Source organism: Corylus avellana, chromosome ca3 (genome assembly GCF_901000735.1).
Source record: "Corylus avellana chromosome ca3, CavTom2PMs-1.0".
Lineage (NCBI taxonomy): Eukaryota > Viridiplantae > Streptophyta > Magnoliopsida > Fagales > Betulaceae > Corylus > Corylus avellana.
In genome coordinates, this window is record NC_081543.1 from 30,170,079 (window position 1) to 30,188,652 (window position 18,574).

The 18,574-nt window shown below is 34.6% G+C and overlaps 1 protein-coding gene across 1 annotated transcript; it reads left to right on the plus strand.

Moving 5' to 3' along the window:
- Positions 1-3,069: 3,069 nt before the first annotated feature.
- On the plus strand, positions 3,070-7,232 carry LOC132175313 (uncharacterized). The gene is made up of 6 exons (XM_059587207.1): positions 3,070-3,226; positions 4,107-4,235; positions 4,344-4,433; positions 4,526-4,665; positions 6,248-6,302; positions 6,764-7,232. Exons 2-6 carry the CDS (start codon positions 4,107-4,109, stop codon positions 6,947-6,949), a joined length of 600 nt encoding a protein of 199 aa, XP_059443190.1. The 5' UTR covers positions 3,070-3,226; the 3' UTR covers positions 6,950-7,232.
- The last annotated feature ends 11,342 nt before the right edge of the window (positions 7,233-18,574 follow it).

Consider the following 18,574-nt stretch of genomic DNA (forward strand, 5'->3'; position numbering starts at 1 on the left):
TTTTTTTGCTTTCTCTTCATCCTCTGACAGCCTCCTCTCTCTCCTCATTTTTTCTTTTTCCATTTTCTTCTCTTCTTCCTCTTCTTCTCATCTTTCCTCCGTTTCTCTTTCTTCCTCTCCACTTTTTGTATATGGTATGGATTTTTTTTGGTTAGTTTGCTTTTGTGTGCTTCATTTTTTTAAGATTTGCTTTTTGTGGTTAATAATTTTCTTGGTGAGTTTTGTATTAGTGAGTTTGGCCGAATGGATTGACAGTTCTTCAAAGATAAATTTCTCTTTCCTTTAAGCTTTGGGTATTTGTCAATTTGATATTAAAGTGATTAAATAGTTTTGAAATTAAATCTTATGATTTTTTCATGAGGTTTTAAAAAAAAAATTAAAAAAAAAACCAGTTACTGGACGGGGTAAAAACCAGATTCGGCCGGTAATTGGGACCCGGTTCCCGATTCTGGTTTTCCAAATCCAAAAACCGGGGTATCCCGGTTCCGGTCCCGATTTTGGCCAAAAACCGTGAAACTTGACCAAGTTGACACTCCTAAACAACACTATATATATTTTAGCTATTCAAAATACACCTTTTTTTTTTTTTTTTTTTTTTTTTTTCTTTCTATTTTACTTACTAACTTTTCAATGCAAACTCCGGCAGATATCTATTTCACTTTCTATTTTATTAAAATATTATTTTTAATGTTTTCTTTATTATCTTCTTTTAACAGCAGTCTTCCTCTCTCTTCACTCACCGCCCCCACAATCCCTCCCCCTTCTCTTCCTTTCCCCTAGATAATGGTCACACAGCTAGAACCACAACTGGAGTTTCCTAAGCTCTAGATTTCTAAGTCTTGACGATGTTTAATAGGAGAGAGAGAGAGATATGTATTTGGGTTTATGTAAATATTTTTTAAAGCAATGCAGGGTTGGGATAGAGAAATTGGGGGGGTCTCGTGGGTTTTTGTGTGTTTATGGGAGGTTGAGGATGCGTTGGGTTTTGGGGAGTGTTCTACTTCAGGCCAGATGGTTGTGTTCGGGATTTTCTTTCAGCTGAGAGAGAGTAAGGAATTTAAGTCAATTTTGGGGGCTGGTTTAATCTTTGATGATGTAAAGCTCTTCAAATATGTTGGGCAAAATGGTGTCAAATGTCGCATCTTTGTGTGTTGTTTTTTGCTGCTTTAAATTTGTTGGGAGGAGACTGAGGAGTTACCGTGCAGTTGAGACGAGCTTTGAGCAACCAAACGAGAGAGATGAAAGTAAAATAATAAAATAATTAGACAAAGTGCTACAGAATTTTGCTATTTACTGTAGCAGAAATTGTATTCTAGTTACTCTAGAGCTAAACTTCAACTAATCTGCTGGATATTCTTAACCGGCCGCCATGAGCATAATGGGTAAATTTTTTCCCATTATCACAATACGTGGATAAGGTTTAAAAAATTCGTGACAACATGTTATGAACCAAACATAACCTAGTACTTGTCTATGCTAGAGAGAGAGCCAAAAACATAAAAGAAACCCAAACATATATGAGGAGTCTACATTCATTATTGGCGCAAAATCTTCATCATCTGATATATATGTAGATTATATCACGATCAATAGTAATCCTTTTTTCTTTTTTTTTTTCTTTTTTTAAAGGAAACATGATTTTTTAATAAAATTTGAAATCATATATATATGCGTCTTTATTGCTATTAAAAAAAGACAGATTATTTTTATAGATTGGGTTAAGAGAATTTCCTCCAATCTAGTTTGAAGGAAAATTCTATCCATTCCAGTTATATAGAAGTCTATTAAATAATATTTCTTTTAACTCAATTTTCTTTATATTTGTAGGTAATACAATCGATATGGACTAATTTTGTATTTTATTTCCTTAAAGAAATGCTATTTAATAGACTTCTATATACCTTGAATGGATAGAATTTTTCTTCAAACTAGATTGGAAGAAGTTCTTTTAACCCAATCTATAAAAATAATCTATGTCCTTTTTATATAATAATAAAGACACATATTGCTATTAAAGACGTTTAAATGTTAAATATTTTTTTTGCCCCCTATGGTTTAACAATTTTATTTTTGTCACATTGGTTTTATTTTGTATCACAAGTGGTGTTTTTACTTCTTCTTTTTTTGACATCTCCATACAAGATGGGAGATAAGAATTTGAACTAATGACCTTCGTTTTATTAGGCGTTGTTCCAGCTGATTAAGCTACCTCTTGGGAACAAGTGATACTTCAATAATGGCAAAAAACAAAGATAGTACCTCTATCTAAATTCCTTCAAAATTTGACAGAAAGACACGTCAACACCTTTAAAAAATTGACATGTGTTCATATACTAATTAAACATTGAAAAAAATAAATTAAAATTATTTAAAAAAAATTAGAAAATATAAATAAATAAATAAAAATAGAAAAGGGTGTCCGGCCATTCCCATTTTGCAAATTGGGGGTGGCCAAAAAAAAATTTAGGGTCGGCAATTGGGCGTGGTTTCGGCCACCCTCAAATCGGCAAGGGGAGCTACCCTTTACCCTTTTTTTTTTTTTTTTCAATAATTTTAATTTTAAAATTTTTAATTAATTAATATATAGACACATGTCGATTTTTTAAAGGTTCTTACATAAATTTTTGCCAAATTTTAGATAGAATTTAGATGAAAGTATCATCTATATTTTTAGCCATTATCAAAGTATCATCTGAGATACAAAATAAAACCAAAAAGGTCAAAAAAAAAAAAAAAAAAAAAACCACGTGAGAAAAAATATTTAACCCTTTAATTTAGTACTCTAATTATAAATTAAATAAATCACATCGACTAATTTTATATTTTTATTTTTATCTTTCTCTAAATAGAATTTTCATCCGAATTGGACAAAAGGAGTTTCCTTAGCCTATAAGAAAGGTGCATGCTCGAGTGAGTCTCACGCATATCCGCGGTATCTTCTGCTAAGCGGACTCGAAACACTATTATCAAATACGGTTTAATTATTCCTTTACGATTCGCAATTGAAATCCGACGTACACACGTGTACACGCGCTTTCCCCATATATAATCAGTAACTTCTCGCCGAAGCAGCAATTCATTTCTGCGATCTAAAATTGTTTTGTGTGTTTTTGGAACCCTAAATTTCACTCAAAACCCTTACTCTAAATTTCACTCAGAATCTCCCCTCGGAACTTTGGATTGCTTGGAGTTTACGATCTTCGTTGAATTTTTGCTCTCTAAATCTGTGAGTTTTGCTCAGGAGTTCTCCGTTTTTGGAACCCTAGGCCTAATTTTGTGTTTGATAATCAGGTGTTTATGTTTCTGCTTGTTATTTGTAATAGTTGTAGTTGAATTATGTGTTTTTTTTTTTTTTTTTTTGTGTGAAAACTTTGAAGGAAGATGATAGGGTTTTGATTTTGATGTTCTTTCGTTTGGTTTAGAATATTCTGTTCAGGATAAAGTCTTTAGCGCTTTGGGTTTCAGAAGGCGGCGAAGTATATGAGATTAGAATTAAAATTATTTGATTGTGTGGTAGGCGATGCTTGGTGTAGCCTTAATTTTTAGATAATCGGGAAATATGATTAATTTTTGTAAGTCGATGACTGAAAATTTCTGCTTAATTGGTGAGTTTTGCTCTGTAATTCTCCGTCTTTGAAACCCTAGCCCTAATTTTGTGTTTGATATTTGTTCTTTCTCTTTAATGTTCTTAATAATTGTATGTGAATTCTCTGTTTGCTTGGTGAGAAAACGTGGAATGAAGATGATAAAGTTTTGATTTTGATGTTCATTTTGGTTTAGTTTAGCATCGAAGATTCAATTCAGGTTAGAGATTTTGGTGCTTGGGGTTAGATAACACTAAAGAATGTGAGATTTAGAACATTGTTTTTTTATTTTTTGTTTATTTTGTGGTAGGCGATGCCTGGTTTAGCCTTAATCAGTTTTTAGATAATTGGAAAATATGCTTGATTTTTGGAAGTCCAGGACAGAAAATTTCTGCTCTCTAAATTGGTGACTTTTGCTCTGTAATTTTCCGTGTTTGAAACTCTAGCCTTAATTTGTGTTCAATAATTTTGATTTGCTATTTTATTTTTTCATGAGTGACCGACTTCCTTAATCTCTATCAGATGGCGACTAAACCTCTTACAAGCGAGGCAATTGCTATTACAGAGAAGAAAATGGACATGGCATTAGAAGACATTATCAAACTGTCTAAAAACACCAAAACTAAACCTAAGAAGCAGCGTAGGGTTCCGGTAAGAAGCTTGTTTTGTGAAAGTGTGCTTACCATTCTTGATATCATATGTCATTAAAGCTATATTGGGCATTGGGTTGTTAAGCATAATATATGAATCCCCATGCAGAGCAAAAATCAGAAATCTTCAAATAATCTTGCTCAAGATAAATCTATGAAGGTGAAGCGTTTTATGGACACAAGATCCTCACTTAGACAGGTATGCGGAATTGCTGCTAAAGTGTGTTATTTTTTTTGTGTATATTTCCATAGATTGCATGTTTCGTTGTTTAATTCAAATATGGTAATCAGGGGTTCTTAGCTCAGAGAAGGTCAAATTTCCAGGGGAACCAATTTCCTCTGGCTACTGAGGTTGCAAGAAAGGCTGCAGCTGCTCCACTTCGTAATAGAGCTTTCGGTCGTAACAGGGTGGCTAATTGGAATAAAGCAAGGTATTTCTTCCTACAGTTCTATTTATTCTTCTATATAGCAATTATTAATACTGAACAGCTTGGATGAGTTTGAACCTAAATTCTAGTGGTTATAACAACCATTTACCATCTAATGGGATTGTTTAATTATGGAATTATTGCAGGTAAATCATGGTTCTTCTATAGTATTGATCACATCTGCCATGTGCTCTTGGTTAATGTTTATCAAATCGCATAATGTTGTGGAAGTCCTGCATATGATTTGTTTTCTACGGGAATCAGCCAATTTGGGAATGTTTCCAAGTGTTGACTGTTTTTGTTATGCCATCCAGGATGGCATTGCCTACATCATAACCCATGTATATGTTGGGTGCAAAGTGCTTCTTAGTTTGAGTTGTGCACACCTAATATGATTGTGGATATGCGTATTTGGAAGTTGGAATTTTGTTACTTGGATTTGCTGTTGAAGTGATGGATTACAAGTGATAAACAGGGATATAACTGGAAGGAGATGGGTTAATGAATTTGTGAAATAAAGTGTGATAAGTGGAAGTTCATGCAACTGTTATGCAAAGATCGCTATCACATTGCAAGGATAGCTATCACATGAGCACTGGACAAGTTAACTTTATGCATGTTAAGTGGCTCATTGCTTGATTGGAAAAACTTTACATGTTTTGCGGTGTCAAATGGATTTTTCTAGTTACTGTAGTGAATGCAGCAGTCTCTACATTTCGTGGTTGTGAATCTGAGTTTGGCGGTTATAGCTGTTGTATCATGACATGTATGGTTGTTCTTCCATGTTCTCCATTCTTGAGATGTGATAGGTAGTGCTGGTTGATCCAATTTGCTCTGATCCTCTAACCAAGGAGCATTTTTGGCCTCCAGACATTTTGATAATTTATCTGAATTTGGAAGATAATGCTGTGGGATGGACACACCCTTCAGTCATAGGGTCACTTGTTCGGGCGGTTTCTGCTTTCTGGAATGTTTCCGCCTTTTCTAGTCCAAATGACTCACACTTCTCTGCTTTTCTTGTCCTTTCTTGCCTGCTACCCCGGTGATTGGGTTTTCACCTGCTTTATGCCACGGGATATAACTAGAATGGATAGTTCTTGGTCTACTAAACAAGAGTTGTATGTTTCTGGTTTTGGGGTAGAGCAAATTCGTTTGCTTGAGATAACCAACTTGGGAGTTTGGGGTAGCTGAATGTCAAAGAGCATAGAGTTTTGCCCCTGTTATTAATTTTCGAAGTCCTTTAGCGGTTGGCAGCTGTGTTGGCGGTGTAGTTCTGAATCCAGATCGTGCTTTGTGATTGGAAAGAGCTTTTGCAGAATATACTGCAGATCTTCACTTCTTGAAGTCACTTTTTTTTCTGAAATGGTTTGTCTTAATTTTCTGTTAGTTGGAAATAAATAGAATCTATGATGGTAAGTCACTTGACTCTCAACCAAGTAAATGTAAATCTGACGGCGGTGGTATAATTATAATTCTGTATTGGTTTGGGGGCATCCTGAATACAGCCTATTTTCCTTGTGGGACTCGGTTCTTGAAGGTAAGTCCTGTTTAAGTCTTCAATCATTGTTTCTTTTTCTGGGTGCAGGAGTGGTGCTCCACCGGTCCAGAGGAGAGCTCCAAATGGAGACTTTGCTGCAAAGGTATTCCTTCTTATCTCCGTAGGACTTCCTCTCCTTGAGATTGATTTATATGACATCATTGAGTCGGACCAGCAAGCTTTGGTAATCATAATATTTACAATTGCACTATATATGGTTTACCATTGAAGAGAAGTTTTAAATTTCTTTTCATTTCCATTTTTTGGCTATTAAATAAAATGGGAAAGAGGGGGGAAAATAATTCAAAATTTTCCTCAATGATTCACAAAAATTTTATTTTCAAAGTGGGTAAAGGTTTGGAGTAAGTTGGTAGTGCCAATATAATTACCAAAAACATTTTTTTTCCTCACTTTCTCCACATAACTAAACAAGAGGAATAATATACCTTCTATTCTTTTCTTTTTATATTCTTTACTTTCTCCCATAGAAAATAAACCAAGAGGATCTTAGTGTATGGCTTTATGAGTAGCTTCATGTTAATGAGATTCATATGTTTTGTGCAGTCACCCAGGCAGCAGCAGCAGGCAAATGCAGTGCCCAAGCCGAGGTCTCAAACGCTAGACTCTCTGTTTGCAAACATGAAGGAGCAGAGGATGAGGATCTTGTCACGCCAGAATAATGCTCCTCTGCCACGTAATGGAGGTGGCTCGAGAATACCACCATGGGCAAGAGGCCGAGTGGGCAACTAATTCAAATTAGTGTGCCAGTTAGAATGGGTATCTCGGTGGAAGGACAAGTTCCAGTGATCATGTATATTTGTTCTACCTGCATAACCCACCCCAGTTGATACAAGTTTGGAGTTTTAGCCGAGAGTGCTCAAAATGCAGAATCTAGGGCCTTTCTTTTTGCAAGTTCTTTTACTTCCATTTTCTACTGTATCTCAGTTTTTCAAGTTGTTTCCTTTGCACTGTCAATGTATAGTACTTTACGGTTTGTTGATGGTAATCCATGCTATTGCACATTGATTTCGTAGCAATCGTTCTAGTTGTCTTTGACAGAAGCTACGTGATCAGTTCTTCCAAATGGTCATTCTGCCTTTACTGAGATGAATAGCTTCTGAACCATAGTTTTGATTGTTTTCACAATCTTGTTTGGCAAGTCCAGTGGGTGACTGAACTTGGCTTCATTGCTTGCTTATTCCATCGGTCACTGATGTGTAGCCTGCACTGCTCATGGGTTGTAATGATAGGGTGTTATTGCAGTTCGTCAAATCATGTTCCATTTGGCAGCTAGCTATGCTATGTTGGTGACGGCAGTTTATTTTGGTAATATTACTGCTGTTACGGGTAGAATTTGAGGGTAATCGGTGTAAAGCAATCAACAATGTTTCTTTTATTTTTTGACATTAAGGTCCCCATGTAATTTTGAAAATTGAGACCCTTAATTCAAAATGAATGGTCTGGACACTGGAATTAGTCCCGGAAGTCTTAGAAAAAAGGCAAAATAATCAGTTACCTTGAGGAGTCACTTACTATCATACTATTACACGTTGTAGATTTAGGAAACCCTAAGGTGGTGTTTGGTAAATGACTTGGCCTAGACACTATAATTGATGTAGATTGATGTGAAAAAAAAGTAAGAATGTTTTATATAAAAAAGTGAAAAAGTGGTATGAAAAAAGTGAAAAAGTTTTGTTTTGTAGTGATTTTTTTATTTAAATAATAAAAAAAAGTGAATGATGTGATATAAAAAATAAAAAAGTTAAAATGTTTTGATGTTGATTTTTTTGAAAAATGGTGATGAATAGTGTCTAGGCTAACTCCAACCCCTTTACCAAACAAGGCCAAGTGCGATGGTGGTGGTTGCAATCATTTATGATGTCCAACTATCCCAACCATCCCTTTGGGTAGGCTTAAGAACTAACCCTAGGGGCGAAATTTAGCTTTAATCTATCACCGTATTTGCCTTTACCAAGGGCAAATTTCATTATCCGACCTCTCGTCAACAATAACCATGAAAAGAATTATTACGTAGTCCAACTTTTCTTGTACAATCATAAGTTCATACCAATGTCGAAAAAAAAAAAAAAAAAAATCAGGTGAGCATTATTTATTGTAATAGAAACTACATTTTTATTTTACAACTATTACACAATACTGACTTGGCAATTTCAATCGACCCTTGCATACAAGGTCAACAAAATGAGTAATCGTAAAATAAAAATGTGGTAATTTAAAAGAAAAAGAAAAAAAAAAAACCACACTAATTTCCTATAAGAAGAGAGAAAGAAGAAGAAGAAGACAAGTCGTGTTACGATTCTTATGAACCCAACCGACCATCCAAGTCTTTAAGATGAACTAGGAAACCCGGTACGTCCGAGTTGAACTCAGAAACCAAGAATATCGGAAACGAATAATTATATATATACAATCATCGTCGTTCTCACTTCTCACATATGACATCAAACTCTTTCTCTTTCTGGGTTTTTCTTGTCGATCGTTCGCCATGTTGAAACTCACGAGAGGTACCGAAGTGGAGATGCTGAGCAAGAAGGTGGCGGATGTATTCGGCGCGTGGGTTTTCGTAGAAGTCATAACCTCGACTGCGTACACGTGCACTGTCAAGTACATCGGCGCCGACGGAATTGTGGAGGAGATAGTTCCAAGAGGACTAGAGGAGCCGTGAGGCCTCTTCCGCCTCCTTTTGAGGGCGCCGCTAATTTCACCCCCAGTGATCTTGTCGAGTGCTGTCACAGCTTTTCCTAGAAAACAACAAAGATCTTGAAGGCTGTAACCGACAACATCTTCTTGGTTCGTCTCCTCGGAGTCTCCGACGTCGGATTCATCATCCACAAATCTTTTCTCAGAGTCCGACTGCTTTGGACAGGTGCCGAGTGGTATGTTCTTGGAAAGAATTCAACTTCCATGTGCGCATGCGCAATGGAGAATAATCCTTCTCCGATGAAGAAAGATATTGGCTTGGATGATGAAGATTCTCAGAGCTCTTCTGAATGTAATATTTCTACTGGGGAAGAAGAAGAAGAAGAAGAAGGCGATGAGAGTGAAGAGTACTCTCTATCAAGATCCTCAACTACTATATTTGGAGCATTGCTGCCTACTTATCCGTGGGAGTATATTGTAATCTTTTATTTATTTATTTATTTTTCTGAGCAAAAAAGCCAATACCCTCTCAAGCCCAGAGCACATTAGCTCAGTTTATCGGCTACGTTCAGTTAGAAAAGGTCATTAGATCAAATCTCCTCTTCTTTTTTTGATTTGTCAAAAAATAAAATGTATTTTTTATTAATTAAGTTTGTTTATCTTATAAAAATATTTCTCATTTAAGTTTGATCGATTGTAAGCAAATTTTGAGATTTGAGATTTGATTACCGTACATTTTATAGTCAACTTATTCATTGTTTTTCAATACATAAAGAGTACTTAAGTAATATTGTCTTATATATATATATAAGACACTTCGATATAGTAAAGACTTCCCATCATATATTTGTACGTACAATATGGTAGATACAATAGAATTTAAATGATACAATTTGAATCAAATGTTAAGCATGGTTTGAATCTTAAATATCTTCATCAGGTTATTGGCTTTGATCAAGTTTATGTCCAAAAGAAATGCTATTGATCATGACCAAATTAATGAGCAAATTTACATGGAATTTTAAAGTGGAATGTCATTATAAATCTGCATGCATTAGACAAAGTCATATATCATCGTTATAATAAATATAGTTTTATCCTATGAACCAAATATCCCACTCATAAAATAAAACAAGCACGAAAGCAAAAATGTATATGGACCCATATTGTTATTGTAGATTATGTGATTAGAGCAAAAAATACTATCTGAGAATGGATGATTTGGATAAATTACATATCTCAAACTGTATAAATAGATTACTCTTATCTCAAAGAGAGTTTATACATTTGAATTGTAACACTTCAAATTATAAATATAATGGTATCAGAGCAATTTTTTTTTCCTACGTAAGTTTTTCCCTCACGTCATACTTGCTACCCTTCATCAATGGCAGACGAACCCACCCTTCTCCATTGAAGAAATTTATGGTCACCTATTGAGCTGCGTCTTGAACAAACTCAACCAGCCATGAATGTCTTAGATGTAGCCGTGCATCTTGCCTCTCGAAATTCACCTCACCGTGATGGTCGTAAATACTCTTACAAGATAATCTCCAGTCTAATCCCAACAGACTCAAGATAACAAGCTTTATCTCAAAGAGAATATATATATTTGAATTGTAACGCTTCAAATTATAAATATCATCAGCCTATGCTAGATTAAAGCAATGTGAAAAATATTCAGATTCTCTAGCTAGTAGCAATCATTAGTAAACGATATATATATATATATTTTACAAGTAATTCACAAGTGTACTTTGCAACTTGGCTCAAATTGTGCGCATTTTTCCCACCTCGCAAGTGGCCTAACCCTAGCTCCCTCCATAAAGCGCACATTTGCCTTTTCAGAACATGACGTTATAATTGCTTTTGACAATTGGTCGAGGATTCAGTCACATAAAATATTTATAGTAATGTCACTTTATTTTTAAGTTTTAGGGTACTGGACAATCAAAGCTAAAAGGACAAACTATATATAGGCTACTTAAATTTTAGGCAACAAGAGGGGACTTTTGCGACTTTTCCCCCTCTGGCTCCGTCTCTAATTGAGTTTGCCAAAATGATCTTGCATATACATAATTTTACAATTGGCACGTTATTAAAAAGAAAAAAGAAAATGAATTGAATAGATGAACTAGTTTTATCCTATGGACTAAATATCCCAACAGAAAATAAGCATGATTCATGTGAAAGCAAAATGTATACCAAACAGAAGTAGAGTTTTATAGAGGCCTACTATAAAGATCCTGATCAATTCTTTACAATACAAGCACATTGATCTGTTTCTTATAGGCTTCTTTATATTAATTCTGTTCTGAATTTAGCCTTCTTAGATTAATATGAGACTTAGAATATTGGTTTTGAAGTGGGACAAGATGCAAGTTCACAGTGCTCAAGATCAATGTGACCGGCCACCATTGCAAGATTGTTTTGGGAATGCCTTGTGGAGGATCCATTACTGCAAATGGCCCCAATAATCCCCCAAGAAAAAACCAGTTGAGGGCTGAGTATAGTTTCCGAGAGAGCCAAATATGCGCCGATGTTATAGTTGGCGTTTGGTTCGTGAAATCTAACATTTTTCCTTGCATTTACTTTCTCAATGTGATGCATATAAATTTGGATTCTCATAAATAATTATGAATTTGATGAGATTTTTGGGAATTTGAGATTCTCACGTTTGGTTTACTCTTAAGCATCATGTATGCATGATTTATTATTTCCAAAATATCGGTATGTTTCTCTCTTCAAGTGCATAATGCAATCTAAAACAAAACAAAAAGTACATAAATTATATATTTCTTTCATTTTCTAATATATAAACTGACTATATTATTTGATTTATTTTCTATATTTGTCATCTATAACCAAATAAAACTTGTTCATTTCCTTTTTTTTCTTTAAAGAATGAAATAGTTCACCACTTTTATATACAGATTTTATATTCATTTCATTTTTTTTTAACGAATAAAATAGTTCTTTCCTTTCATATATAGATTTTACCGTTCGTTTTCATTTTTTAAATAATATTGTTCTTCACTTTTTTTATAATTTTTTTTACAAATTGTTAAATTAAACCCAAAAGTATGTAGCACTAATAAAGTAACCATAACAAAATTATTATGTAGTTTAACTATTTTTGTATAATCATAACAATGTCCAATAAAAAAGAAACCAATAGTAGCATCAAAAAATTAAAAACTTATAGAATGTGAGCATTATTGTCATGAGTAATGTTATAAATTATATTTTTACCTCACAATTATTTTACAATGCTGATGTGGTAATCTCAACCAACACTTGGATCCATTATTGTTAAGAAAAAAAAAAAATCAATCCTTGAATGAGACTGAATAATGCTAGAAGTCCTTTTTATGTTACTCTAAAAATAAGGTCGTTTTTAAAATCATAATTTTATCAAAATTTAGTAGTGATTAATCTAATTCATAAGCCTAATGAATTTTAAAAACTACATAATTTTTTATTAAAACTGCCATGTCAGCATAATGGGTAGTTGTAAATAAAAAAGTGGTATATATACAACATTATTTTGTTGCAATTTAAAAGAAATAAAACATTTTCAAGGACAAGAGAATTTGAATTTCCACTTCTCTAATTAAAAGGGGATTCACATTGTTGGGAGTCATCAAAGGAGACAATCTTGTAAAATTTTCAAAAATCCTTAAAAAAAAAAGGAGGGGGGGTGGGGTGAAATTACCTATATATCCATAAATATAAAGAAACACCAAACAAATACATTGTCATCTTTTATTTATTTATTTTATCCTTTTAAGTTCTTTTACCAAGATAAGAAGAAGTAGAAAACAACTAATGTTCTGATTCTTATGAACCCAACCTACCATCCTAGTCTTTAAGATGAACTATGTAACCCGGTCCGAGTTGAACTCAGAAACCCAGAATATCGGAGAAGAATTCTTATATATATATATATATATATGATCATCGTTCTCACATATTCTTTATCCGCTAAACAAACTCTCTCCCATCGCTCTTTCTCTTTCTGGATTTTTCTAGTTGATCGGTTGCCGCCATGTTGAGACGCACGAGAGGTGCCTAAGTGGAGGCGTTAAGCAAGAAGGTGGTTGATTCTGTATTAGGCGCGTGGGTTGGCGCAGAAGTCATAAGCACGACTCCGTACACGTGCACTGTCAGGTATGGTGGCGGCCGCGCGCGATGGAATTATGGAGGCGATAGTTCCAAGAAGCGCCGTCAGGCCTCTTCCGTCTCCTTTGGAGGGCGCCGCTAACTTCACCCCGGTGATTTTGTCGAGTGCTCTCACAGCTTTTCTTGGAGAACAGCAAAGATCTTGAAGCCTGTATCCGATAACATCTTCTCGGTTCGGATCCTCGGAGACCCCAACGTCGGCTTCGTTGTCCACAAATCTTTTCTCAGATTCCGCCCAGCGTTGGACACGCGCCGAATGGTATGTTATTGGAAAGAATTCAACTTCCATATGCAAATGCGCAAAGGAGAATATTCCTTCTCCGATGATGAAAGATATTGGCTTGGATGATGAAGATTCTCAGAGCTCTTCTGAATGTAGTAGTTCTATTGGGGAAGAAGAAGGCAATGAGAGTGATGATAGATCAAGTTACTCAACTACATTCGGTGAATTTCTGCTTACTGATCCATGGGTGTATATTATAGTACTCGTTTTTCCCCTTTTTGTCTATTTCTTTTCTTTCTTTCTTTTCTAACCAAAATAGCTGAAGTCTCCGAGGGGATCAATCGGCTGCACAGGATCTCTGATTTCAAATGAAATAGAGGGATCCATTTAGATACTTTTAGGGGTATTTTTGTCCAAAAAAAATGTAAAATAACAAAATTATCCTCCTAAAAATAACTAAATAGATCCGAGAGGATTTAGGTCAATCTGTTGGGTGGTCACTAGTTCGAATTTTTTTTTTCTTCCCCTACATGTAAAAAAAAAAAAAAAAAAAAAAAAAAACTGAAATCCTACATTAGCTTATGATCAATCAAATTTTGAGATTTTAGATTTGATTACCATTTTATATTCAGCTTTATTCTATTTCCTTGTAAGGCTTATTCCCTCCGTTTGTGTTTTAGAATTTACTTATTGCCTCAATATAGATAGATACAAGAGAATTTAAATGATACAATTTGAATTAAATGTTAGGCATTGTTTGAATCTTATCTTCATCATGTTGTTCGCTTTGATCAAGTTTATCTTCAATAAAAATGCTATTTAATAGATCGACATACCTACAATTAGGTTGTTGGCTTTGATTAACGAAAAGTCTATTTAATTAGTAGACTGTCAAACAAATATGATGTGAGATGTGACTAAATGCGGGCCTTATTTATTTATTTAATTTTTGGTTAAAAAAGAAAAGTTGCAAGGGATGTTAGAGCACTCCTTTCTCTATATTCAGGAAAATTTCAAAAAAAAAAAAATCATAAAAACTCACCCACATCAATTTCTCTAAATTTAACAAATATGTTCGGGTAGCAATTTTTTTAAATTTAACAAATATTCTCGGGTAGCTACAGTGTTTCTCAATGTGTAGAGAATCAAAAGTAATTTATAATATTGAGCTTTATAATACTTCACATTTTCTCAAGATGGACCGGAGAGTATCCGAGAGTATTCAGTTAATGACTATGATCTCTCTAGAGAGATTCTAGGACTATAAATGAGACATTTGTCCCATTAATATAAATAATAATAATAAAATATTATTTATATTTTAAATTTCACTCTCTTTTTTCTTTTTTTTCTTTTTTAATTTCACTCGATTCATTGGTGCCAATAAAATAAAAATAAGAAGAAAAAACATCTCATTACCTCCAAAAAAGAAAAAGAAAAAAAAACTCGTGTTATGAATTACCCAACCGACCATCCAATTCCTAGGTGAACTAGGAAACCTAGAGAGAAAAGGAAACGAATCCATATATATATATATATATATATATACATACACCCGACCGATCATTGTTCTCAAATATATTCTTTCTGGGTTTTTCTAGTCGGTGGTATTCCTGAGAGATCGATTACAGCCATGTTGAGGGTCACGATAGGGAGCGAAGTGGAGGCGCTGAGCAAGAAGTTTGTTGACGCAGGCGCGTGGGTTTGCGCAAAAGTCACAAAGATTAGTGCCTACACCTACACCGTCAACTACGGCAGCCCCGACGGAAAAATTATAGAGGAGACGGTTCCAAGAATAGCGGTTAGGCCAGTTCCGCCGCCTTTGGAGGGCGTCGCTAACTTCACCGCCGGCGATATCGTCGAGTGCTGTCACAACTTCTTTTGGCAAACAGCAAAGATCTTCAGGGCTTTAACTGGGAGCAACTTCTTCCAAGTTCTGCTTTTCGGAGACTCCGGCGGATTCGTTGTCCACCGATCTTTTCTCAGGGTCCGACAGCGTTGGACTGGCGGCGGGTGGTGTGTCGTTGGAAAAAAATCGCCGACCCAATACATTGAAAAGAGGATGTGCGCGTTCGCAAAGAGGAAGCCGTGTGAGGATTATTCTCCGATCAAGAAAGGGATTGCCGGAGGTCGTCGAAAGCGCCGTCGTTTGGATGAAGAAGAAGATTGTGAGAGCGTTGGGTCTAATTCTGTCGGTGATGAGAGTAAAAGAGATGACGAGGCTGAATCAGTTTCCACAAAAAGGAGGATTACTCTCGATCGTGATCATATAAGCTACGTATCAGATGATGATGATGACGACGATAAAGATTTTGCGACAATAATGGATGATAAAGCAGACTCAATATGTTCTTGTACATAGTTAACGAGGGTTTAATTATCTCTAGTATATATACACATTATTGTCATAATAATGAAATATTATGGCCTCGTTTGAGTTTGAGTTTGCGATCTTTTTCTATATATTCTACTAAACTGAATTCAAAATTGCAAATATCGAAGAGAAAAAAGAGTTGAGAGAGAGTTAGAGATTATATTTGAGTTGTTTGAAGAATATAAAATTTTGAATAAAGTTGAGAGAATTGTCTTCCGATTTTGGTTGTTTTTATCTGCGATTTCGAAGGTCGATCTTCTCTTGATGATTTGATTATGAAAGATTTGAGAAGAATGGTTTGGTAAAGTTTTCTTCTGGTTCTATTTTCTCACTTTTCAAAATTATCATTAAATCTGTGAGAGAAGAACTGTTAAAGGATTGATTAAGTGATTAAATTTACTTTTTCCTATAAGTTTAGCTTATGAGATAACTGGTGATTTAACATGGTATCAGAGCCAAAGGTCTGATTCCTATCAGCTTAAGTTTTTCGGATAATTGATAATTTAACAAGAACCAGAAGAGAAAATGTTGCATTAATTGGGTCTCTAAGACTTATGGTGCATTTGAAATTGTGATTTTATAGACAAAATGTGCGATTTTAAACCAAATCGCAATAAATGAATTGTTTGAGATTACGTTTTTAAAAAAAGTTGTGATTTGAAAAAGCTAAAATCTGCATTTTCAAATTGCAAGTAAGAAAATACTTTTTTAAAAACGCACAATTTTAAAGGCTAAACTGCAATTTTAAAGGTCAAACCGTAATTTTATCAAATGCTTAACTACGTTTTTAAAATCACAATTTAAAATCGTTATTTTTGAATTGTACTTCTTGAAATCGTAAACTTAAACGAACCCTTATATGAGTGAAGGGAGAATCATACCGATTCAATAGTTAATTTTAAAAAAGTTCGATGGAAGAAATACATGGAATGGACAAATAGCGGTTCTCAAACCTTAAACATATTCTAATACAAGATAACAACCTATGTAATCTAAAGTACACAATAACATTATCAGTATACAATGATAAGATGATAACATGCTGTACTTCTGATAAGAAGCTTATTATGTGGCTTTATTTGAATTGGAGATAATATGATTAATCTCCCCCTTCAAGCAAATATATCGCAGGCTAGCTAACCCCATCTTCAAAAGCGATTAGGATACTGTTAGCTATTTTTGGTTTTGAAAATATATATATATATATATATATATATATATATAAATCATGTCGTATGTATTAGAGTATTATCATTTAAAATGACCCTTTAAAAAAAAAAAAAAAAATTAACATTTTTTAATTTTTTCTTTTAAAAAGCGGTCGCTAACCACTTATCACCCCTAGACTCAGCGAGGATTTAGGTAATATTATTATTTATTACAGTAAATTTCAAATTTACTTACTTTGCTAATTGCTTCAGTATAATTAAACTGTTTTCATTCTAGTAACTAACTAATTCTTAGAGAATTTTACTGTGATAGAAATTATGACGACTCAGATTGAGACTTTTGAGGGATGGACTTTGTCAAATGATGCTTTTTTGTTGATGTTATTAATTGGTAATATATTTTCATCACTTTGTTTGTTTGTTGATATTTATTTATTTGGTTATTATAACATGAAGTATATATATATATATATCCGATGTGAACTAAGAAACCCAGGAAACGAATTCTTATATATATATACACTACCACATAATCAAAACCAACCTCTCTCCCTCTCTCTCTTTCTGTTGTTTAGAAACCTCTCCCCTCTTTCTCTGTCTCTTTCTTGGTTGTTTTTCTAATCGGTCGTTTTCCTGCTATCGATAATCGATAGTGGCAGCCATGTTGGAACTCACGAGAGGTAGCGATGTGGAGGTGATGATCAAGAAGCTAGGTGGCGGATGTATTCGGCGCGTGGGTTTGCGCAGAAGTCATAAACTCGACTGCCTACACGTGCACTGTCAAGTACGGCGGCGGCGGCAACAGAATTGTGGAGGCAGACAGTTCCAATAGCAGTCGTCAGGCCTCTTCCGCCACCTTTGGAGGGCGTAGCTAACTTCACCCCCGGTGATCTTATCGAGTGCTATCACAGCTTTTCCCGGAAAGCAGTAAAGATCTTGAAGGTGGTAACCGACAACATCTTCTTGCTCCGTCTCCTCGGAAACTCCAACTCCGACGTCGGATTCATTGTCCACAAATCTTTTCTCAGGGTCCGACAGCTTTGGACAGGCGTCGACTGGTATGTTATCAGAAACAATTCAACTTCCATATGGGCATGCGCAAAGAAGAATAATTCTCCGATAATCACGAAAAGTATTATGAGAGATCGTCAAAAGCGACATCGTTTGGATGAATATTCTGATAGCTCTTCTGCGTCTACTTCTTCTTCTGCTGCTACTAGTTATGGTTCTACTGAGAGAGTTGTTGATGATTTTCATGGAGGGAAGTGGTATTCTTTTGGCAGAATGGGTATACTCGAAAATATTTGCATAGGAGGTGCTATACTATTTTGTTATGTAATGTTTAGTTTCATTGCTTTTTGGTATTTTCAGTAGAGTTAGAGTCCTGGCGAGTTAATAGAGTCCGTCCTTAATCATTTCCGGTTCATTTGAATTAGGCGGTCAAGTATTTAAATATTTTAAGAGTTCTATATGTATTAGAAAAAAAAAAAAGAGTTCTATATGAAATAGTTTTTTGTTTTTGTTTTTGTTTTTTAACCAATCATTATTCCCTTTCACCTCTTCCTAGAGCTCCAAAAAATGAAAGCAAACGGTTAGGGGTCTAATAATATATCTTAGGGTGATATGTTATAATATTAGAAGTAGGGATTAGAATTTAAATATTATAGATAAGTATTATCATTAAATTAAGTAGTTTATTTTACTTAATCTCTTATTTTCACTATGCATTAATGTAATTGTTTATTTAAAGACATTAAGCTCATTAA